Consider the following 24,779-nt stretch of genomic DNA (forward strand, 5'->3'; position numbering starts at 1 on the left):
CATGCATGCACATGAGTGGAAAATGCTTGTCTGAGTGCAGAGGGAGGCTAGTGCTACGTGATTGTAACTGGGAGTGAATATACAGGAGTGAGTGAAGAGACTGTGGGTGTGTCACCCCTCACACCTCCCCTGTAGATAACAGCTATCAATGCAGCAGAGTGCATGTGCACAAACTCTGCAGCCAGATTCCTGGGTTCAAAACCTCTCTCTCCACTCGATGACTGTAACCAACTTACATTATTTGTGTAGCTCAGGTTCCTCCTCTATAATATGAGGAATTATCAATACTTCTTCATCCCCTCATTTAGAGTTTCTGAGAATTAAATGTGTAAATATGTGTCAGGTGCTTGGATAATGACTGACATATAAAAGAATTTACATTTTATCTGTTGTGATTACTCATACTTTTATTATTAATAGTACAAAGGACTCGGACTTCTCAGGAAGAAGGAACATATGTCTGCTGTGTCCATTGCTTCCATAGCAACCCCGTGATGTGGGCAGCGCTGACCTCACCTGACACCTGAAGACAGGAGAACTCTGGGAGATTTCCATCTGTAGACACGAAGATGGCAAAAGGCAGAGTCGGTCATAAAAAGGAGGCCGTGTGACCCCAAAAATCAACTGGGACAGAGAGGAGGAGGAAGTGGGTGGTTGCAGGAAATCTTCCAAGGTCCCCTGAAGTCCACTCAGGCAGGCATCTGTCCTGTTTATGAAACCAGGTGAAGGAGGACAGGTGGTCAGGCTGTGGAGACGTGTTCAGCTCCATCCCTACCCTCTGCCCCCTTCCCTTACTCCTTATTTGAAACAGAAAACAGGGTTGTTGCCCCAGCAGGACATCACCTTCACAGCTAAGTTCCTACAGGGAACAGCAAGGTAAAGAGCAGGTCTCCATCCAGTAGAGAAGCTGTAGCAATGGATGCAGGAAGGTGTCTGTTTCACACTGGTCTTCTGAGCTACGTGAGGGTGTGTGGGGGGAAGTAATTGATATCCAGACGTGATGACCAGATGTGATGAATCCTACAGGAGGCTAAAAAGGAGGACCTGAGCTCATACACTGCTGTTCACTTATTCATCCTGTGATTTGCTCTCATCCACTCACCGATTGTCCACTCATGCCGTGCACTGCTCTAGGTGCTAGGATCCTCCCTGGGTGACCATATTGGGCAAAGTTCCACCTGTACAACTACAAAACATGTTTCCGTGAGACCCACAAGCAAAGTCGAGTTTAAGCAGCGCTAATACTGGACAATTTTCCCCAGCAGGCTGAACCAGGACAGTGGGTAGTGGGGGAGTACACACTGTACAGTGCTGACCCCAGCCCTTCTCTTCCTCACTCCCCTCCTTGTCTCTCTTCCAGTCACTGAACTGGGGTGTGAGAAGCTCAGTCAGCTGCCATCTTTCCTCACGAGCCCACCTACCAGGCCATGGAGATAAGCCAGCTCTGCTTTTTGGCAACCCATCTCGCCCTCCTGGGCAGCCTTGTGGCCGGTATACCAGGGTGTGAAACTAGCAACCAGGCCCCGGGCAAGTCTGTCCTCTCTCCTCTCTGGAGGTGGGGGATGAGGGGAGTCTATGGAAGGGGTTGGGTTGCATGGGTGGGGTGAGTGCTGCCAACCATCTCTGGATATCTTCTGGGAAGTGGGCAGTATAACTCCATGAACAATTTTTGACTCTTAAAAGGTATTACTATGTGTTCAGTTTTTAAACAAAAGTATCCCAACTAACTCTAGCAGATGAGGGACCCCATCACTGAAACTTCCTTCCTGGACACAATCTTCTGTGTACACATCAGTGTAGTGGAATCACAAGATCCACGTTTGTTTTCTGACCTCATTCATGCCCAGGCTTCCTGAGACTCTTGGAAATTACTGTCTAACTGTAAGTCATGAGATAAGTCTAGGATGGAAACCTAGATAGCGTCCGGATGGGACTGGACTCCAGAACATACCTTCAGGTGCTTAGAGGGTTAGAACTATCAACTCTCAGTCCCTCTGGGGAGAGGAGAGGCCACTGATACTGAGTTCAGTCACCAATGGCCAATGATTCTATCAAATTGCCTACATCCAATCTTCAATTAAAACCCTAAATACTGGGTTCAGAGAGCCTCAAGGGAAGTGAACATTTCAAGAGATTGTGAGAGGGAAAAGTCCTGAGAGGACTTGGAGGTTCGGCACCCTCAAGTCCCCATTTTCCCTACACATCTACATTTCTTTATGCTTTATAATAACTGAGAGCACTAAGTAAAGGGCTTTCCTGAGTTCTGTGAGTGATTCTAATACGTTATTGAATGTGGAAGTGGGTCATATAACCTCTGAATTTATATTCATTGGTCATTTGTATAAATGATCACAGGACTTGTGATCAACACTTGAAATGTAGCCATCCTCAGAAATAGAGCCCTCACCTTGCGGGGTCTGGGTCACCTCTAGGGATTTAGATAGAAGTGACTTGACTCCTAGAATTTCAGTGGGTATTGTGGAACTGGTTGCTGTTGGCAGAGACCCTGCATATTTCGATTCTGGAACTCTTCTCTCCCATTTGTGCCTGGTGTGAGGGTCAGGGGCTCTGGGACTATATTATGTGGGGCAGAGAACTCAGAACCCCTTTCCAGTTCTCTGCATCATCAGAATTTCTGAAAGAATCGGGTACTTGATTAAGTGGATTGTGACAGAAGAGTGTCTTGAGCCACTTGGGAAGCCCCAGAATAGGAATAATGATACTTCACTCATAAGGTTGATAAATAAGAACAAGCTACCTTTTCTTGGAGTGTGAATTCAAGTGGGTCTTAGGAAGTATTACTATGAACTAAGCTAGTGGAGGTGATGGAATTCCAGCTAAGCTGTTTAAAATCCTAAGAGATGATGCTGTTAAAGTGCTACACTCAATATGTCAGCAAATTTGGAAAACTCTACAGTGGCCACAGAACTGGAAAATGTCAATTTGCATCCCAACCACAAGGAAGGGAAATGCCAAAGAATGTTCAAATGACCATACATTGTGCTCATTTCACTTGCTAGCAAGGTAATGCTCAAAATCCTTCAAGTTTGGCTTTAGCAATATGTGAACTGAGAACTTCCTGATGTGCAAGCTGGATTTAGAAAAGGAAGAGGAACCAGAGAGCAAACTGCAAACATCCTTTGGGTCGTATAAAAAGCAAGAGATTTCCAGAAAAACATCTATCTACTTCCACTTCATTGATAATGCTAAAGTCTTCAACTATATGGATCACAGGAAACTGTGGAAAACACTTCATATATCTTTGAGATACCTGCACACAAGAAGGAAATGGCAATCCACAAGAAGCTACAGTAAGAACCAGACATTGACTAACAGACTGGTGCAAAATTGGGAAAGGAATGCGTCAAGGCTGTATATTGTCACTCTCCTTATTTAACTTATATGCAGAGTACATCATGCGAAATGCTGGGCTGGATGAATCACAAGCTGGAATTAAGATTCCCCAGAGAAATATCAACAACCCCAGATATGCAGATGATACCACTCTAAGGCAGAAAATGAAGAAGAATCAATGAGCCTCTTGATGAGGGTGAAAGAGGAAAGTGAAAAATCTGGCTTAAAACTCAACATTCAGAGAACTAAGACAATGTCATCTGGTCCCATCACTTCATGGCAAATAAATGAGGAAAAAATGGAAACAGTAACAGACTTTATTCTCCTGAGCTCCAAAATCAATGCAGACAGAGACTGCAGCCATGGAATTAAAAGACACTTGCTTGCTCCTTGGAAGAAAAGCTATGGCAAACCTAGACAGCATATTAAAAACCAGCGACATCACTTTGCCAACAAAGGTCATATATTCAAAGCTATGACTATTTTTCCAGTAGTCCTGTATGGATGTGAGAGTTGGACCTTAAAGAAGGCTGAGTGCGAAAGAATTGATGCTTTCAAATTGTGGTGCTGGAGAAGACTCTTCAGAGTCCCTTGAACAGCAAGGAGATCAAATCAGTCAATGATAAAGGAAATCGACCCTGAATACACATTGGAAGGACTGATGCTGAAGCTGAAGTTTCAATACTTTGGCCACCTGATTTGAAGAGCTGACTCATTGGAAAAGACCCTGATGCTGGGAAAGATGGAAAGCAAGAGGAGAAGGGGACAACAGAGGATGAGATGTGGGATGGCATCATTGTTTCAATGAACATGAGTTTGAGCAAATTCCTGGAGACAGTGAAGGACAGGGAAGCCTGGAATGCTGCAGCCCATGGGGTCCCAAAGAGTGGAACATGACTTAGCAACTGAATAACAACAAACTTCTCCTGAGGGCATCCCTCAGGAGGTAACGGCCTTTACCCCATCACGGGTAAGGGCCTGCCTGCCAATGCAGGAGAGCAGGTTAGACCCCTGGATTGGGGAGATGCCCTGGAGTAGGGAATGGCAATCCACTCCAGTATTCTTGCTTGAGAAATCCCACAGACAGAGGAGCCTGGAGGGCTATAGTCCATGGGGTCACAAAAAGAGTCAGAGAGGACTTAGGGACTAAACAACAACAAGAGTGGGATAATGACTTGGTATTAATGAAAAGAGATTTGCTTAAGTAACTCATTGTGCTGCTGTGTGGTCTTGGGCAAGTCATTTCATCTCCTGGAAACACAGATTCTTTTTTTTGTAAAAGAGAATGATGGTGTCTGCATTAAGAAATCGCCAGACTCAGTTACTTTTGAAAATCATGTTGATTACTCACTAATGTGCTTTGAACACCACAGAACAAGGCTAATCGTCTAGAACCAAATCGAGTTTTAGTCTCCTCGGCTCCTGCTGCTCTTTAAATGTGCTGTCAACTATAGTAAATAAAGGGAAAAATAGGATGAAGTTCACCATCAGGAAGTTCCCCGAGTGTCATAGTGGAGTCATGGTGTCTCTTCCAAACAGGTCTCCTTCTTTCTTAGAGGTAACTGAAAGCCTTCTTGCTTCAGTGAGTGACCTTACCCAGGTCTAGCCCCTTTTCCACCCCACCTTGCCATTATTTGACTCTCTGGTCAAAAGAGTTAGTGTTAACTATCATAATTACCCATTATTATTATTTCAAAGGACTTTGGCTTTGCTGGGAAAAGAATATATATGTCTATGGAGGCCATAGACACTGCTTTCAAAACAACCCCACGATGTCAGCAGCATGATCTCATGTAACAAATGAAAACGAGGAAATTGCAGGCCACAGATCACACAGTTAGGAAAAGGCAGAACTGGGACACAAACTGAGGTCCTCTGACCCCAAAAGCACAGGTGGCGAGACAGGAGTTGAGGGGAGAGAGTAGGGGGTTACAAGTGGCTGCAGCAAAGCCTCTCTGGATTTCTTCTGGTAAATTAGGCATTTTTAATGCAGGAACATTTCTTGATCTCAAAAGGTATAATTATGTGTTTAGTGTAAACAACAACAACAACAAAATCCTACTTGACTCTAGCAGATCAGGGACCTCATAACCGAGATCCTAGTCCTGGTCCCTGCCTTGTACCTACTGTAGTGTCATAACAAGTTGCAAATTTGATCCCTGTCTCTGTTCATGCCCCAGGACCCCTGAAACATTGGGAATTTTCGGTATATTCAAAATCATGAGATGAGTGAAGGATGGGACCTGAGATAGAGTCTGGATGGGACTGGACTCCAGAACACACCATCAGGTAATTAGAGGGTTTAAACTATTAACCCCTATTCCCTCTGGGAACAGGAGAGGGGACAGATACTGAGTTTAATCACCAGTGGCCAAAGATTCAATCAACTTTCCTACTTCCAACCCTCAATTAACATACATGAACATTTGGTTCAGAGAGCTTCAGAGGAGATGATCTCATCAAGAGATTGAGAGCAGAGAGAACCCTAAGAGGGCCTGGAGGCTCAGCATCTCCAACTCTCTATTTATCCTACACTTCTCCTCCATTTGGCTTTCCCTGAGTTTTATGCTTTATAATAACTTGGGGCAGTAAGTAAAGGGCTTTTCTGAGTTCTGTGAGGGTTTCTAATAAATAATACGGCAGATGGGTCATGGAACCTCTGAGTTTACAGCCAGTTGGTCACACACGTAAATGACAGCAGGATTTGTTATCAACACTTGAAGGTGTGACAGTCCTCAGAGACCAAGCCCTCCCTTGTGAGATCTGGGTCACCTCTGTGGATTTAGTGTCAGAAGTGAATTGACTCCTAGATGCCCAGTGGGTTTGAGAGAACTGGGTACTGTTGGTGGAGACCCTGCATGTTTGGAATCAGGGACAAATCTCAAACTGACTCTTCTCTACCATTTGTGTCTACTATGAGGGTCAGGGCTCTGCGATTATATTATGTGGGGCAGAGCACTCAGAACCCCTTCCCTATTCTCTGCATTGTCAGAATAGTTGGCAGAATAAGGTATTGATTAAACAGGTTGTGACTTATCCTGATCCTAACACTCAAATGCTTTGTGTCCTGGGGCAAGTCATCTACAGTTTCCTCACCTGAACATGGGGACCCAGTTACATGAATTTTTTGAAAGGATCACCAGTCCTGAGTACAAAAAGTTTGCACATTTGTGGTCAATGGTGTCCATTTTCCACCAGAATGTTTTACTCCAAAAGACTTGTATACCTACATTTCTTTACCCCTCTAAAAAAACTTATGTATCAAATCATGATCATTTCTGTTATGAAATTCATCAGAACACTGAGTGGCAAATGAGCTTCTACCCTGCAGAGGCAAGTGCAGGGAGAGCAGGAAATCTCTTATATACGTCACAGTGTCGATATTGCCTCAATACGCCATTATTCCAGCTCCCATGATGTAACGAAAGTGAACACACTGGTGGCTCTTCTTCCATGCATTTCTCTAGTACAGCATAATGCCTTCCCACTTTTTCTTTTAACTCTTTATTTGTATTGGAGTGTAATCAATTAACAATATTGTGATAGTTTCAGGTGGTCAGCAAAGGGACTCAGCCATACATATACACGTATCCATTCTCCCCTAAACTCTCCTCCCATCAAACATGCCACACAACACTGAGAGGCTTTGCATGTGCTATACAATAGGTCTTGTTGGTTATCCAACTTCACACTTTATTTGGTAATGGTGAAAAGTTCCTATCATATACATCCAGAAAATAGTATTATAAACCCACAGACCATTTTCAGCTCTAATCATTACCAACATATGGAGAACATTCCTAATATGTATCCTCTATTTTTGTTCTTTTGGAGCTAGTCAGAGGCATTATGCCAATTAATCTATAGATATTCAGCAACAATATGTAATTATTTGCAGCATTATCTTGTCTCTGTGATGCCTAACAACATTGGTAATAATGCCCTGGACAGAAGGATATCAAAGGGCCTTTCCACATTCACCCTCTGCACCCCGACCATCTCTATTGCAAACAGACTGGTGGTTTCAGTTGTTCACCTGGTAGACCAAACAGTGATTACCATCCTCTATTTGACCAAGATCCTCCCATCTTTACAACCCTGTGGCCTGACTTCTGCCTGCAGTCTCCATACACAGATCCCTGCAAGGCTAAAATAACCAAGTCTGGGATCTTTGAGTCCTTTGTATTTGTCAGCTTCAAAGCAAAGAAGAACAATGTCAAGATGGGGGAGGACTATCCTGACCCACAGTGGTGCTATCAGGGCCTGGGCTAAGACAGGAGGCAGCACTGTAGAGGGGTAGACGATGGGCTGCAGTCCATGGGGTCTCAGAGAGCTGGACATGACTGGGCGCCTAAACAGCAGCAACACCCCTCACATGTGCACAGTAATTTACAGCTTGCAATGCAGCAGAGCGCATGTGCACAGACTCTTAAAGTCAGATCTTTGGGTCCAACCCTCTCTCTACAAGTTATGAGCTAAGGAAATTGCTTTATTTCTTTTATCTCAGGTACTTCCTAGGTAACATGAGGACATATTAACAGTTTCTCCCCTTTAAAGATTTTTGAGGATTAGATGAGTTATATTTGTCAGGTGCTTAGCATAATGCCTGCCACAATGAAGAATTTAAGTTTTACCTGGAGTAATTACTCATTACTGTTATTACTAACACTGCAAAGGACATTGACTTCTCAAGGAGAAGGAATATATGCCTGTGGAATATATGCCTGTTGCATCCGTTGATCCCACAGCAACCACATGATGTGGGCAGCGCGGATCTCACGTGATACCTGAAGACACGGGATTCTAGGAGATTTAAATCCTCAGGAATAAAGTTAGGAAAATGCAGAGGTGGCTCCCACACTGAGGTTATCTGACCCCAAAACCACTGAGGGAGAGAGCAGGAGTAAGGGGGGTGACTCCAGGTGATCATCCAAGGTCCCCTGAAGTCCAATTAGGCAGGCAGCTCTCCTGTTGGTGAAACCACGTGAGGAGCAGCTATTGGTTATGCTGTGGAGACATGTTCAGCTCACAGGTTCCCCTCTGTCCCCTCCCCTTATTGCTTTTTCAATGCATAAACAGGCTTATGTGCCAGAGCGAAATCACCTTTCCAGCTAAGTCCCTGCCCGGACCAGTGCCTGGTGAAGGGCAAATGTCCATCCAGTGGAGAAGCTGGGGCAGTGATTGTAGGAAGGTGACCTGTGTCACACCTGTCATCTGAGGTAGGTGAGGGGGGTCAGGGCATGGAGGCCCAGATGTGATGACACCTACACGAGGCTGAAAAGGAGGACCTGGGCTAACACACTACTTTTCACTCACATGTCTTGTGATTTGCTCTCATCTACCCATTGACCATACATCGTGTGCCATGCACTACTGTAGGTGCTGAGATGCTCCCTGAGGGATCATATTGGACAAAACTGCATCTGCCTGATCACAATCTGTGTCTCCATGAGACCATAGGCATAGGCAAGTCTGAGAACTGCTGTTCCTGGACATTTGGCCCCTGCAGACAGAAGCAGGAGGCATGCCTTGGAGGGAGATTTTGCAATAAACAAGACTGACCCAGCTCCTCCCCTTCCCCACTCCCCTCCTCATTGCCTGATCCCACCCCTCAGCCAGGATATTAGAAGCTCAGTCCGTCCCCAGCATCCTCAGGAGCCCTCCTGCAAGGCCACCAAGATGAACCAGCTCTGCCTCTCTGCAGCCCTTCTCTTCCTCCTGGTTATCCTGGTGGACAGCACTCCGGTGTATGAACACCATACCCAGGACCAAGGTAGGTCCAGGCTCACCTCTCCTCTACAGGTTCTGGGGAAATGATGGAAGTCCATGGAATGGGGAGGGCAGGTGTTAGGTGGGTGCTGCCAACCCTCTCTGGATTTCTCCTGTCACATTGGCCAGGATTTTTGTTTGTCTGGCTGGTTTTGGCAGCATTGGTCTTCCTGCCTAAGAGAGAATATTCTCTAGTTACAGGGTTACGTTCTCATTGTGGTGTGTGGGCTTCTCATCGTGGTGGCTTCTCTTGTTGCAGATCAGGGACTCTAGACATCTGGGCTCAGTAGTTGCAGATCACCTGCTTAGTTGCCCCAAGGCATGTGGAATCTTCCTAAACCAGGAATCAAACTCATGTCCCCTGAATTGGCAGACCAATTCTTATCCCCTGGACCACCAGGGAAGTCTGAATTTGCAAACTTTTGTCTCCATTGGCATCATGATTCTCATAAGGATATATATTAAAATTTTATATTAAATATGTATATATCCCACCCAAGTCTACCAGATCAGGGACCCCATTTCTAAGACTCTCTATCCCTGGTCCCTACCTTGTCCCTGAACCTCACTGTAGTGTAGTAATAGAAAGTTGCATATTTGATCCTTCTCTTGGTTAATGGTCCAGGCCTCCTAAAAATTCTTGGAATTTACTGACCTTATAGACAGAGTAAAAAATGCGACTCAAGGTAACCTCAAGATGCAGTTGATCTCCAAGAAACCTCAAATATCCATTTTGAGGTTACAGTTTTCACCACCTCTCATTCTAGCACCTCTGAGCACAGGGGAGGGAACTGAGAGTGGCATTAATCACCAAAGGCAAATGATCCAACCAGTACGGGTGTTTAGTGAACCCTAGAAAGAAATACATAAATACTAGTCTCAGAGGGCTTGTGGATTGGTGAGTACACGAAGATGACATGAGGGTGCTCTGCTCACTAGGGCACAGAGGCTGGACACACCTCCCTCCCTCTCTGCCGTATAAATTTCCTCCATTCTACTTGCTTGAGTTATATTTTGTATATTAATTTGGGAATAGTTAGCAAGGCATTTTCCAAAATTTATCCGGCAGTTCCATGGTGCTGTTGAATTTGAAAGTGAGGTCATGGATACCCCGATTTTCCCTATTTGATCACAAGCATGAGTGACTCTGAACCTCATGGCTGGCATCTGAACTGAGGATGGTCTTGAGCCCTCAACCTGCAGAATCTGCATTAACTCCATAGATTTCAAATCAGAAGTAAACTGATTTGCTGGATACCCAGTGGGTGTTTGGAAAACTGGTTGCTGTAGGTAAAGATACCAGATATTTGTTGTCAGAGAAAAACCCAGATTCACTGTGATTTAGGGATTCAGGTGATGCTTCGAAAGCAGGAGTAATGAAAGTAGGACATTGCACCCAGAAACTGTTCTCACTTATCTGTATTTTCAGAACTCCTGGTAGAATCAGGTAGTGTATCAAATGGGTTGCAACAGGATAGTATCTTGTTCTGGCCCTACCACCCACATGCCACGTGGGTAAGTCATCTGCAATTTTCTCATCTGAAGAGGGGTACATGTTGTATGGGGTTTTGAACACATTACCAGTTATGAATATAAAGAGTTGGCTCACATTTCATGGTGAATTCTGTGCATTTTCCACCAAGATGTGTTAATCTGAAAACAATTTCTCTACCTACTTGCTTTGGGCAAGAAAGATATTTAGGTTCAAATGATGATTATTCCTCTAATATGAAAAACAACCAGAAGGCCTGATGAATAAGCAGAGCCGCTGCAGAGAAAACAAGAAACACAGCCCTGTGTAGATTTGCCCCTGGGACCAAGGCTGATACAATATTAGTAAAGTCTGGAGAAGGAAATGGCAACCCACTCCAGTGTTCTTGCCTGGAGAATCCCAGGGACGGGGGAGCCTGGTGGGCTGCCATCTATGGGGTCACACAGAGTCGGACACGACTGAAGTGACTTAGCAGCAGCAGCAGTCGGGACCTTTCCTTTGTCCTCTTTTGACTATGATTTTATTATCCACATTTGTCCTATCCCTTGTTAACTGCTATCATTTTATAATGTATATTTGATCCTTGCCCTGGTTCATGGGCCAGGCCTCTTGAAACTCCTGGAATTTCCTGTCTTTCGTAGGTCTGGAGACAAGCCATGGAAGGAGACTTGAGAAGCGTTCAGTAACAGATCTGATTTCAGCTTTCATGGATGCTATGGTTATAGGTTTGAACTTCTTGCACCTCTGGGGAGAGGAGAGGGCACTAAGATTGAGAACAGTCACCACTGGCCAATGATTCAGTCAATACACCTGTTTAGTGAAACCTCAATACAAATCCATGAATGTGGGCATTCAGGGAGCTTTTCGAGTGGCAACACATGGCAGTGATTTGAGGGCTCTGTGTTCTCTAGGGTGTGGAGACTCCCCACACCTCCACTTCCACTTTGCCTTGCACATCTCACTCATTTTGCTGTGCCTAGATTTATCCTTTATAATAATGTGAGATCCGCATTTGAGTGGTCTTCCTGAGTTTGGTCATCAGATTTACTGAGTTATTGAACATGGAGTGGGGTAATGAAACTTTTGTGTTTTGTATACTTTATCAAATCACTACCACTTCGCTGTCATCTGAACTGAGGACAACTTTGAGCCCTCAACATGCAGAATCTGTGCTAACTTCTTCAGTTCATATCAGAAGTAAATTGACTTGTTGTACATTTAGTGGGTGTTTGGAGTATTGGATTTCTTACAGGAGACACCACATATTTGGTGTCAGGGTAACCCAGACTCACTTTCCCTGTGCTTGGGAGCTGGCGAGAGTCTTGGGAAGGGGAGTAATGAAAATACTGCACCCAGAAACTCTCACAAATTATCAATATTTTCAGAGTTCCTGGCAGAATAGTGTAATATAGCAAATGAGTTGAAACAGGGCAATTTCTTGTCCCAATCCTGCCACCCACATGCTGTGTGTTCTGGGACAAGTCATCCACAGTTTCCTCATCTGAACAGCAGGTACATGCTACATGGATTCTTTGAACATATTACCAGGCATAAAGAGTTTATTTGCATGCCATGGCCAATTTGGTCATTTTCCACCACAATATGTACATTTGAAAAAATCCCTCTACCTACTTCCTTGGGGCCAGAAAGTATATTTATGTGTCAAATAATGATTATCCCTCTATTATAAAAATTAATCAGAAAGACCTGGGACCCCTGAGCAGAGTAACTGCAGGGAAAGAATGAAACACAGCCCTTTTATAGCTGGTTCATGGGACCAAGGCTGATACAATATTAGCAAAATCTCCAGGCCTTTTCCCTTGTCCACTTTTGACTATCATTTTATTATCCATGTTTGATCCCTTCCTGATTCATGGTCCAAGACTCATGAAAATGTTGGAATTTTTGTCTTTTATAGTTGCCGAGCTTCTTAAAGGAATGGGATTCGATGAAATAAAAGGATTGCCTCAAACAATGAGTAAGGGTTTGAACTTTCTCTACTTGTGGGAAGAAGGGAGGGATCTGAGATTGAAATTGGTCACCACTGGCCAATGATTTAATAAATACGTCTATTAAGTGAAACCTCAAAAAAAATATCCATCAATATAGGCTCAGAGAGCTTATGAAGTAGAAACCAGTGGTGGTGATGTGAGAGTGCTGTGCTCACCAGGACATGGAGGCTCCACCCACCTCCACTCCTCCTTTGCCCTAAACATCTCCTCCAGTTCGTGGTTCCTGAGTTTTATCCTGTACCTTAACCTTAGAACAATAAGAGTCTTCCTGAGCTCGTTCTCCTGTTCTATTGTTATTGAGCATGGAGGTGGGGTCATGGAAACTCCCACTTTTAGTCACTTGGTCAAGAGCATGAGTGACTCGAGAACACATGGCTGATATCTGAAGTCAGGACAATATTGATCCCTCAACCTGTGGAATCAGCACTAACTCCACAGATACGGTATTAGAAGTCAGCTGACTGTGGTTCACCCCTTGAGTGTTGGGAACTGGATGGTGTTTGTGGAGAAACCATGTATTTCATGTCAGGAAAAAAACCAGATTCACCTTCCCCTGTGATTTGAGGGCTCACATGAGGCTTGGGGAGAGGTAAGTAGTGAAAGTAGGACACGTCTCCCAGAAACTCTTACCAGTTATCTGTATTCTCAAGTTCCTAGCAAATCAGTAGCGTATCAAATGGCTTGTGACCTGACAAGCTTGTCCTGATGAGGCCACCCACATGCTTGTGTGCTGGGGCAACATACAAGGAAACTTCATTTGCAGTTTCCTCATCTGAACAAGGGAAACATGTTCCATGAGTTCTTTGAACAGATGACGAGTCACGAATACAAAGTTTATTCACTTTTGATGGCCAGATTTGTCCATTTTCCACCACAATATGTTGATCTGAAAAGCATTTCTCTACCTACTTGCTTTGGACAAATAAAAACATTTCTTTATCAAGTAATGATTATTCCTCTATTATTAAAAACTAATTAAAAGATGTGGAACCACGGAGGGAAGCAACTTCAGGGAAAGCAAGAAACAGCCCTTGTGTAGTAGGCTGTGGGACCAAAGCTGGTACAATATTACGAAAGTCTCCAGGCCCTTTCCCTTGTTCTTTTTTGACTGTTATTTTCTTATCCACGTTGATCCTTTCCCCGTTTCATGGACCAGGCCTCCTGGACACTCTTGTAATTTACTCCCTTTCATAGGTCAGATGATGATTTCTGGAAGGCAACTGGAGAACCATGCAGTAGAGGTGTTCCCAACACAAATGCTCAGAGAAGAGAATAAAGGTTTGTAGTTTCTGCACCTCTGGGGAGAGGAAAGTTCACTGAGAGTGACAGCAATCACCAATGGCTAATGATCCAACCACTAGGCCTGTTTAGTGAAATCTAGGAAGAAATACATAAACGCTGGGGTCAGGAAGCTTGTGGGTTGGCAAATACTGGAAGATAATGTAAGGGTGTTCTGCTCACTAGGGGACAGAGGCTGGGCACACTCCCATCCCCACACATCTCCTCCATTGTACTGCCTTGAATTATATTTTGTATATCAATCTGGGAAGAGTAAGCAAGGTTTTCCTCAGTTTAGCTGCAGATTCTATTTAGTTGTTGAATGTGAAGGTGGGATATGGATTCCCTGATTTTAGCCATTTGGTCACAAGCATGAGTGACTTGAGACCTCGTGGCTGGCAGCCGAACTGAGGACAGTCTTGAGCCCGTAACCTGCAGAATCTGCAGTAACTCCATGAATTTCAAATCAGAAGTAAATGGGCTAGCTGGACACCCAGTGGGTGTTTGGGAAATTGGTTTGTGTTTGTAGGGACAGCACATATTTGTTGTCTGGGAAAAACCCAGACTCATTCTCCCTTGTGATTCAGGGGCTCAGAGATGTTCTAAAAAAGGGAAGCAATGACAATAGGGCATTGCATCCAGAAACTGTTCTCAGTTATCTATTTTTCCAGATTTCCTGGCAGAATCAGGTAGTGTATCAGATGAGTTGTAATTTGAGAGTATCTTGTCCTGGCCCTGCCACTCACATGCCATGTCCTGGGGCAAGACATCTGCAATTTTCTCATCTAAACAGGGGATGCAGGTTGCATGGGTTTTTGAAGAGATTACCAGTCATGAATATAAAGATTTGAATCACATTTCATGGTGAATTTTGGGCATTTTCCACCAAGAAGTTTAATCTGGAAACAATTTCTCTACCTACTTGTTTGAGTAAGAAAGTATATTTAGGTGCCATATAACGATTATTACCACTTCCCAGGTGGTGCTAGTGGTAAAGAACCCACCTGCCAAAGCGGGAGACCTGAGTTCGATCCCTGGGTCAGGAAGATCCCCTGGAGAAGGGCACGGAAACCCACTCTAGCATTCTTGCCTGGAGAATCCCATGGACAAGGGAGCCTGGTAGGCTACAGTCCATGGGGTCGCAAAGAGTTGGAAACGACTGAGTGACTTCACTTTCACTTTTCACTTTTCTGGGCTCATGAGGGTCTTCCAAACTCATCAACTTCACATATCAAAAGACACTTTTATTGTTCTCATCACATGAGAAATATTAAGATTTTTAGGAACAGTGTCAGGAAAAGCATGAAAAAACAAATACGTACATTTCTTCTTACAATCACAGTATCAATAGTATCAATATTCAATTTATAGAATCCCTGTGAGGTAACCGAAGTAAACACAGTGTTATGTTTTCTTCATGCCTTTTTCCATTATAGCACGATTCCTTCAAAATTTTTATTAATGATTAGTTTTACTAATGATTTTATTAAAATTTTATTAATAACCATACACATAAGTGCAGAGAATATTAATAGTATTATAAAACTCAGGCATCCAGACCCAGTAATTAGTGACACATAAGGAATATTTCTTACCTGTGACCTGTTTATGTTGTAGAGTTGTGGTTTTTTTTTTTTTGAGCATTTCTGTATTTATTGGGGTGAGTTAGTAGTTGCAGACCCCAGGTTCAGTAGTTATGGCATACCGACTTAGTGCCTACAGTATTTGGGGTTTAGTTTTCTGACAATGGATTGAACCCAGAATTTCTTTCTTGGAAGGCAGATTCTTAACCACTGGACCACCAGGGAAGCCTTATAGAAGTTTTAAGGTGAATCAAAGGCATTATCCCAATTTTGCTTGGTACTTCATGAAAAAGTATACATTTGTACATGATTACTGTATCCAGGAGATGGTGAAGGACAGGGAAGCCTGGCTGCAGTCCATGGGGTCGCAAAGAGTCCAACACGACTGAGCGAATGAACAACTACAACTGTATCATGTCATGCCTAGCAACATTCAGAATTACGTTCCAGAAAGAGGTTTTTCAATTTGGGCTTTCAATTTAAATGGGCTTTTCAATTTGACCACCCCCCACAACCCTAACATTCTCTATTCCAAACAAACTGGTGGTTCTAGTTGTTGACCTCTTACAGAGCTGTGATGACCATCATCATAACTGATGATTCCCCTCTCATTCCAGCAGATTCTAAGCCTGCCTTCTGCCTGGAGCCTAAAGTAACAGGTCACAGCAAGTCCTCGTGGCCCAGGTACTTCTACAATGCCGAAACCGGTCACTGTGAGCAGTTTACATATGGCGGCCTCGGAGGGAACAAAAACAACTTCATAACAGAAGAGGAGTGCATGAAGACCTGCGGTCAAGGGGCTGGTTCCCTGCGGTAAGACAGGGGCCGGGGCACAGGGGGAGGGAAGGGCTGGGGAAAGGGGCGGAGCTCAGGGGGCCACACACCATTCACCCTGCACAGTCTTCCTCCTCGCTGCTGCCAGGAGGAGAGGCTGCAGTGTCCTGTGAAACCACACTGAGCGAGTTCTCCAGGGAGAGGATGGCAGAAGGTCAACCCCGGAGGCCTCTTTGTGATCATCTCAGACTGATCACATGCTCCCCTTTCTCAGTTGGGAACACTGACTCAGCCACCCTCCAGGGCAGGTCTGCAGTGCTCCTGAGCACCCCACCTAGGCTTGGAAAATTCACTTCCATCTTGTTTGTGATTTGAGTCATGGGACCATAGTTCCATATTTTTTTGAAAACATAGGATCTGTCAAGATGACAGGCCTAGAATGATGTCTGGGCCTACAATGTTGGCACTCAGCAAATTCTTTTTTTTTTTTTTTTTTTGCAGAGAACATGCAAAAAGTGGTCCCCAGAAACCCTGAAGTCTGAGGAGGACCCCTGCAGGGCTGGGCTTTGGCTGTTTCTGAAACAGTTCAGTCTCCTCACAGTTCTCTCCTCTACCCTCATTAGCCAGATGTGTCCATTTCCTTTCCTCCATGGGTCTACATGTCTTAATTCTGTCTCATCCAGTTGGCTCAGTACCATGAGAACATGTCTTCCCTTTATCCCTAGCACTTTGCACGGTTCCTGGCTAAGGAGACAGTTCATAATTATTTGAGGAAGGAAGGAAGGGATGCAGAAACACATTCCCCATGACCAGAGTAACTAGAGAGCTGGCGGTTTTACGACAGGATTTTTGTTTTAACCCCCATCCTCACGGCATCCTCACTTTCAACCCCTTCCCCACCATCACTGCTTTCTTTGTGCGTGGCCAAGGTGGAATTTCCAGCCTCCAGTTTTCAGCATCAGTCATGAGAGAAGAGTTTGGGATAAAGAAGCTCCTTGCTGCATTTTCTTTTCTGTGGCTTCACCCACTGTGGCTTATATTTCAATAAATGCATATTCAAAATTAAACTGACTGGAGTTTGCAACTACAAACCTTAACCAATAGGGTCCATGGAAATGGTGGTCCTTCTCAATGTTCTGCAGAGTAGTGGGCACCTCCTGTTTCCCAGTCCACAGACTGTGCACTACTGGGTATAGGAAGCAAATCCATTATAGCATCATCGACCTCTTAGTAGGCCCCCATGCTACACAAAACCTGGGAGACAGACACCTCTACATGACAGCTTTTATTCCTTTCTTCTAAGTTCAGTCAAATTTGGGGGCAAGTTGTCCTACTGGATTCTCAGAAGGAGAATGTGCTTTAGGCTCTATTGTCCACTTTTCTAAAGAATCCAATACCCTGAGGTGACTTGTGGGGAGGAGGTTTCTTAGTTCAGTTAAAGAAGAGCAAGTACCCTTTAGTGCCCCAGGCTCTGTGTTAGCCTGCATTTTGCCTGCACGGTTCTATTAACCATCCTAAGAGTCCTTCAAGAGAGGCTATGGAGGCATAGTGATGACGCTTAGCTGCTGCATTCATTTCCTAACATGGCAGCTTCCCACTCTCAAGTAGAGGCATGTGGATGATGTTTTCCTGGTCTGTGTCAGAGAAGATGTAGGATAGAGGCACTTTGGGAAAACAGAGTATCTGTTTCATGACAGATGAGTAAAGTGAGCCATGGAGACCACAGTATGCACAGATCAGATCAGATCAGTCGCTCAGTCATGTCCGACTCTTTGCGACCCCATGAATTGCAGCACGCCAGGCCTCCCTGTCCATCACCAACTCCCAGAGTTCACCCAGACTCACGTCCATCGAGTCAGTGATGCCATCCAGCCATCTCATCCTCTGTCGTCCCCTTCTCCTCCTGCCCCCAATCCTTCCCAGCATCAGAGTCTTTTCCAATGAGTCAACTCTTCGCATGAGGTGGCCAAAGTACTGGAGTTTCAGCTTTAGCATCATTCCTTCCAAAGAAATCCCAGGGCTGATCTCCTTCAGAATGGACTGGTTGGATCTCCTTGCAGTCCAAGGGACTCTCAAGAGTCTTCTCCAACACCACAGTTCAAAAGCATCAATTCTTTGGCGCTCAGCCTTCTTCACAGTCCAACTCTCACATCCATACATGACCACAGGAAAAACCATAGCCTTGACTAGACGAACCTTTGTTGGCAAAGTAATGTCTCTGCTTTTGAATATGCTATCTAGGTTGGTCATAACTTTCCTTCCAAGGAGTAAGCATCTTTTAATTTCATGGCTGCAGTCACCATCTGTAGTGATTTTGGAGCCCAGAAAAATAAAGTCTGACACTGTTTCCACTGTTTCCCCACCTATTTCCCATGAAGTGGTGGGACTGGATGCCATGATCTTCATTTTCTGAATGTTGAGCTTTAAGCCAACTTTTTCACTCTCCACTTTCACTTTCATCAAGAGGCTTTTGAGTTCCTCTTCACTTTCTGCCATAAGGGTGGTGTCATCTGCATATCTGAGGTTATTGATATTTCTCCCAGCAATCTTGATTCCAGCTTGTGTTTCTTCCAGTCCAGTGTTTCTCATGATGTACTCTGCATATAAGTTAAATAAACAGGGTGACAATATACAGCCTGGATGAACTCCTTTTCCTATTTGGAACCAGTCTGTTGTTCCATGTCCAGTTCTAACTGTTGCTTCCTGACCTGCATACAAATTTCTCAAGAGGCAGATCAGGTGGTCTGGTATTCCCATCTCTTTCAGAATTTTCCACAGTTTATTGTGATCCACACAGTCAAAGGCTTTGGCATTGTCAATAAAGCAGAAATCGATGTTTTTCTGGAACTCTCTTGCTTTTTCTATGATCCAGTGGATGTTGGCAATTTGATCTCTGGTTCCTCTGCCTTTTCTAAAACCAGCTTGAACATCAGGAAGTTCACAGTTCACATATTGCTGAAGTCTGGCTTGGAGAATTTTGAGCATTACTTTACTAGCGTGTGAGATGAGTGCAATTGTGCGGTAGTTTGAGCATTCTTTGGCATTGCCTTTCTTTGGGATTGGAATGAAAACTGACCTTTTCCAGTCCTGTGGCCACTGCTGAGTTTTCCAAATTTGCTAGCATATTGAGTGCAGCACTTTCACAGCATCATCTTTCAGGATTTGGAATAGCTCAACTGGAATTCCATCACCTCCACTAACTTTGTTTGTAGTGATGCTTTCTAAGGCCCACTTGATTTCACATTCCAGGATGTCTGGCTCTAGGTCAGTGATCACACCATCGTGATTATCTGGGTTGTGAAGATCTTTTTTGTACAGTTCTTCTGTGTATTCTTGCCATCTCTTCTTAATATCTTCTGCTTCTGTTAGGTCCATACCATTTCTGTCCTTTATCGAGCTCATCTTTGCATGAAATGTTCTTTTGGTATCTCTGATTTTCTTGAAGCGATCCCTAGTCTTTCCCATTCTGTTGTTTTCCTCTATTTCTTTGCATTGATCGCTGAAGAAGGCTTTCTTATCTCTTCTTGCTATTCTTTGGAACTCTGCATTCAGATGTTTATATCTTTCCTTTTCTCCTTTGCTTTTTGCTTCTCTTCTTTTCACAGCTATTTGTAAGGCCTCCCCAGACAGCCATTTTGCTTTTTTTGCATTTCTTTTCTATGGGAATGGTCTTGATCCCTGTCTCCTGTACAATGTCACGAACCTCATTCCATACAGTATGCACAGTATTGCAATAAACAAGAACACAGATGGTGCTGATGCTATTACTCCCATGTAGTCTTGGGCAAATTTCTCAGCATCTCTGAGCTCTCTTTTCTTTAGTTATAAAATAAGGATAACAATCTTACTTGTTAATATTTCTACCCAGAGACCAGTAGAAACACCCTATTCCTAGTTTAATGCCCCATTTATAGTTGAACTCTTTGGATTTATTACTCACAGTAGCAAGGAACAGGAATCATCTTGGAACAATATGCTGTCTCATTAAGACGTTAGAAAGAACTTACAGGATGTGGGCTGTGTTAGGTGATTTGGGGGAGGATTTCAGGAATTTGGCTTTGCTCTGGATGTTGGAAATGCTCTCAAAACTGTGTTGCGGGAATAGAACAGACAATCAAAAATGCTCCACAAGGTAGTCTTTACTTCTACAAAAGGGCACGCTACAGAGGAAGGTCTGGGAGCAAGCACACAGAGCCGAAAGTCCCTTCAGTTTTTATTCCTAAGACGCAGGTTCCCTCCTCCGGCGCCTCATAGGCTGAGAGTCACAGAGTTACTCTCTTTCTTGATGTTGCCTAAATTTTTGATTGGACGACTTACAGTAACTATTTCCCCCACCCTTTTAGTTCTTTGCGCATGTCCAGGCTAAAGCCCGCAAAATTAGGATGCCAGGACAAAGCCTGCGAAATTAGCCCGCCAAAATGTTCTTGTGAAGAAGGAGAATCAGGAAATGAAAAGAACAAAGAATTGCCAACTAGCCGCCATTTTAGGCTATATACCTTTCTGTTCAACTATTCTAAGAATGAATCGCTTCTTTATTTCTTATAAATTCTTTGATAGAAAAAATCGTATCTTTCTTACATGGATGAAGGCTGTGAAGAAGTGGGACAGTTCTCTAAATGGGTATCTTGATTTTAACTCTACTAAGGGGAGACTAGATAGAGGTGAGAGCTGTACTTGGTCAAGAAGTAGCAATCATTCAAGATAGGAAGGTGCTTGGTCGCACTGGTGCTTTGTGTAATTTAACTCCTTTCATCAGTGCTCAAGCATGATAATTCAAAGTCCTATTTTAGTCTAGATTTTTCACAAACGCACAATGGCCTCATCTGATGTTGAAATTTTGTAAAATATTTATGTTGAGCAGAAGAACATAGGACCATTGTGGTACCAGCTCAGGTCCTGACACTCAGAGGTTGCTTTTCTCTTTCTCTATCTCATATTGTCTGATAAGAAGAAAAAAGTTGTATGTGTTAAATGCTTTGTTCAAGTCCTGGCAGAATAACTGTTTAATGAATGTCAGATCTGATAGAAGTAATGCTGCTAAGTCACTTCAGTCGTGTCCGACTCTGTGCGACCCCATAGACGGCAGCCCACCAGGCTCCCCCGTCCCTGGGATTCTCCAGGCAAGAACACTGGAGTGGATTGCCATTTCCTTCTCCAATGCATGAAAGTGAAAAGTGAAAGTGAAGTCGCTCAGTCTTGTCCGACTCTGTGCGACCCCATGGACTGCAGCCTACCAGGCTCCTCCATTCATGGGATTTTCCAGGCAAGAGTACTGGAGTGGGGTGCCATTGCCTTCTCCTGATAGAAGTAATAGTAATATTATAAATATATGTTAATTTTTATTAATAGCTATTAGTTTATAGCGGCATCATGAAATGACTTGGTATTAATGAAAGATTAGCTTCAGTAACTCACTATGTTGCTGTGTGATGTTGGGCAAGTCAGTTCACCTCTCTGAGTCACAGATTCTTTCTTTGTTAAATAGAATGATGGCATCTGTCTTAAGCAATAAGCGGGTTTGGGTACTTTTGAGAACCATGTTGACTTCACTGCTAAAGTGCAAACCCCTGGACTGTAGCCCTCCAGGTTCCTCTGTCTGTGGGATTTTCCAGGCAACAGTGCTGGAGTGGGTTGCCATTTCTGTCTCCAGAGGAGCTTCCTGATTTCTGTATTGAGTTTTAAAAGGCTTTGAGGCTAAGAAAGCCTTGAAAACCCTCACCTCTGAGATTGGCCCTGTGTGGTCCGAGAGAGGGGATGGGGTGGGATGGGTTGAGATGAGGGGAAGCAGCCGGTTCCACCTCACTGCCCCCTCCTGACGCCCAGCTTCTAAGTCTCCCACAGCTCGAGCTATTTCATGAGGCTCTATTTGGAGTCCCTGCTGGTAAGCCTGCCTATGCCAGACTTCAGCATACCCTACAACGTCATCTGCCTCACATGCATGGTGGTGGTCGTGTGCCATGGCTCTTCCTACAGCCTATTCACCCACACCTTCCGTATCAAAGAGGCGAGAAAGGGTGGCCTGACCAAGTGGCTGGCCAAACTCATCCGACAAGCCTGAGGAGTTTCCCCTCCCCCTACCCCGGAGACTTAGAGCTGCACTGTTCAGGACAGTAGCCATGAGTCAGACAGGGCGTTTGAATTTACATTAATTTAAAATGAAAGTGCATTTCCTCAGGTGTACTAGCCACATTTCAAGTGCTCAGTAGCCACACGTGATTAGTGGCTGCTGTACTGGGCATCGTGGGCACAAATGTTCCCACCACTGCAGAAAGTTCTGTTGGACAGCAAGGGCCTGGGTAACAGGATTTGCTAAAATATTCATACCACTGTGTGGTAGGTGGAGATTACTGGTTGTGGAATAAAAAGTATCTAATTCCTTGGTTCTTTGTCTCCTGTCCTTGAGGCCTGGGGAGAGCTGGGGCCTAGGGAGTGTTTGGGAGGTACCTGAACTGGATCTCCTGTCCAATCCCCTCCCCTGCCAAAAAAACAACCAACCAACCAACCAACCAACCAAAGGCCCCTGCCTCCTCCCATCCCTGCCAGAAATTCCTTCTCATCTCCCACTTCCCTCCTCCCCCAGCATCCTCCTCTGAGTGGTTCCCAGAACTCCCTGGGTTTGACGGGGAGTGTTTATGTCAACATCTCCACGGCCATGAAAGTGAATCATCCTGTGCCTTTTAGGAGCCCTGAGAGCCAGCCCCCTATCACCAGGGGTTGTGCTGGAGGGACGCTGGAGACACAGAAGAGCTTTGGGTGACCACTTTCCAACCAGATTCTGCACTGCAGCCATTTGGGGCTCTTGTGAAATAATGCAGGTTTCTGGGATCCAGACCCGTGAATTCAGTCAGTTTGGGTGGAGCCCAGCCTTTCAGTTTTTATCTGGCTCCTCAAGAGTTTGTGTTCTGGGTGGTCCTCAGACCACCCACAGGCTTTGAGGCCCTTGGGTTGAAGCCTGCCCCTGCCCACGTCCTGGCTGTGTAACCCGATTCCTGTGAAACAAGTCCTCTGGCAAGTGTCTGCCCTGCCCCCACCTTTGTTCTCTTCCTCTGACGCGTTTGTCAAATGTGTACATTACTTGTGGCCCGCCCCTCCCTCTCCCAGTTCTCCCATCCCAGTCTTTTTGTGAATTACTCATCAAACAGGCCTTGCTCCACTAATCACCACGCTCCTCTCAACTGCCAGGCCTACTCTATTTACGAAACCAAGTGACATGTTGCTTCCTCCAGGAAGGCTTCCTTGACACACCAAGGTTCTGTAGGTGCCCCTCCCCTCCCTGGACAGCTTTCATATTCCTTATCTCCCTGGTTGTTACTGTCCTTTAACTTCCATTAGACTAGGAGCTTCTTGGAGGCACAGGGGCTGTCTTCCACCTGAACGCGTCAGCACTCAGGACAAGCTGTCAGTGCTCAGTCAACAAACGTGATTGTATGAGTGGGTGTGGGCTACTGTGGCTTGGGGCCTGGGGTCTAAAGGTAGGGATGGGTAAGGCGAGGGGCTCTCTAGAAACCTCACCAGTGTGAGTGCAGGGTCTTTAATACACTGCATGCATCCAGTGTACAGCTAACAGAGACGGGGCTGTTCAGGTTCCCTCTGAAGGTTTTCCAAGAGCTTCTAGAATGTACAAACGATGTGTGTGCATGTGTAGGACAAGAGGTGGCATGAGTGAGCTAGTCCAGACCATGGGCGAAAGCAACTGGGTCAAGACGCTTTTACTCAAGTTTACTTCCAAGCCGTAAACACCCCTTGTGTGACATAAGAATGCAGGTGAGTATGGGATTTCCAAGGTGAGTATGGGACTTCTTAGCCACTGGTGGTCCAGTGGCTAAGACTCTGAGCTCCCAGTGCAGGAGGCACAGGTTCAATCCCTGGTCAAGGAACTAAGATCCCAGAGCAGCCAAAACAAACAACTAAACAAAATGAACCAATAAATAAACAAATAAAAAGAACGTAAATTTTTATATAGGCTAAAACGTGGTTGAAACTTGAGGACATGATGCTATGTGAAACAAGCCAGTCGCAAAAGGACAAGTACTGTATGCTTCCATGTATATGAGGTTTCTGAAGTAGTTAAACTCATAGAGACAGAAATTAGAGTGGTGGCACCCAGGGATGGCAGGTAGGGAGAAAGAGGAGTTAATTTTTAATGGGTAGAAAGTTTCAATTTGGGAAGGTGAAAAAGTTCTGGAGGTGAGTGATGATCATGGTAGCACAACAATGTGTGTTTATGTAATGCCACTAAATGGTGAGAGGTAACAGCCAGGGGTCTCCAAATCGAGGAAATAGCCTGCAAGTGTCAGACATTTTTATCTCTCTTAAGCGGCAGGAGGAAACAAACTATCAATATTGTTTTCTTCTCTATACAAATTTAAAAGAAGGTTTCTCTTAAAATACTGTGTTGCCATAATGACACCTGGTTTCACCTGAAGTTAACTATTCTCAAACCTTGAGATAACCAAAGCATTTTTCTTATGGAAATGTTTGTCTTAAGCTATGTTAGTGTACTATGCATTTACCCCA

At 44.5% G+C, this 24,779-nt stretch overlaps 1 protein-coding gene across 1 annotated transcript in view; it reads left to right on the plus strand.

Moving 5' to 3' along the window:
• LOC102266908 (uncharacterized) overlaps positions 1-22,320 on the plus strand; it is an 85,975-nt gene extending 63,655 nt beyond the window's left edge. The window contains 3 exon segments of the mRNA XM_070382034.1: positions 8,970-9,127; positions 16,109-16,301; positions 22,104-22,320. Of these exon segments, the coding sequence (XP_070238135.1) occupies positions 8,970-9,127; positions 16,109-16,301; positions 22,104-22,320 (568 nt within the window).
• The last annotated feature ends 2,459 nt before the right edge of the window (positions 22,321-24,779 follow it).

Source organism: Bos mutus, chromosome 13 (assembly GCF_027580195.1).
Source record: "Bos mutus isolate GX-2022 chromosome 13, NWIPB_WYAK_1.1, whole genome shotgun sequence".
Classification (NCBI taxonomy): Eukaryota; Metazoa; Chordata; class Mammalia; order Artiodactyla; family Bovidae; genus Bos; species Bos mutus.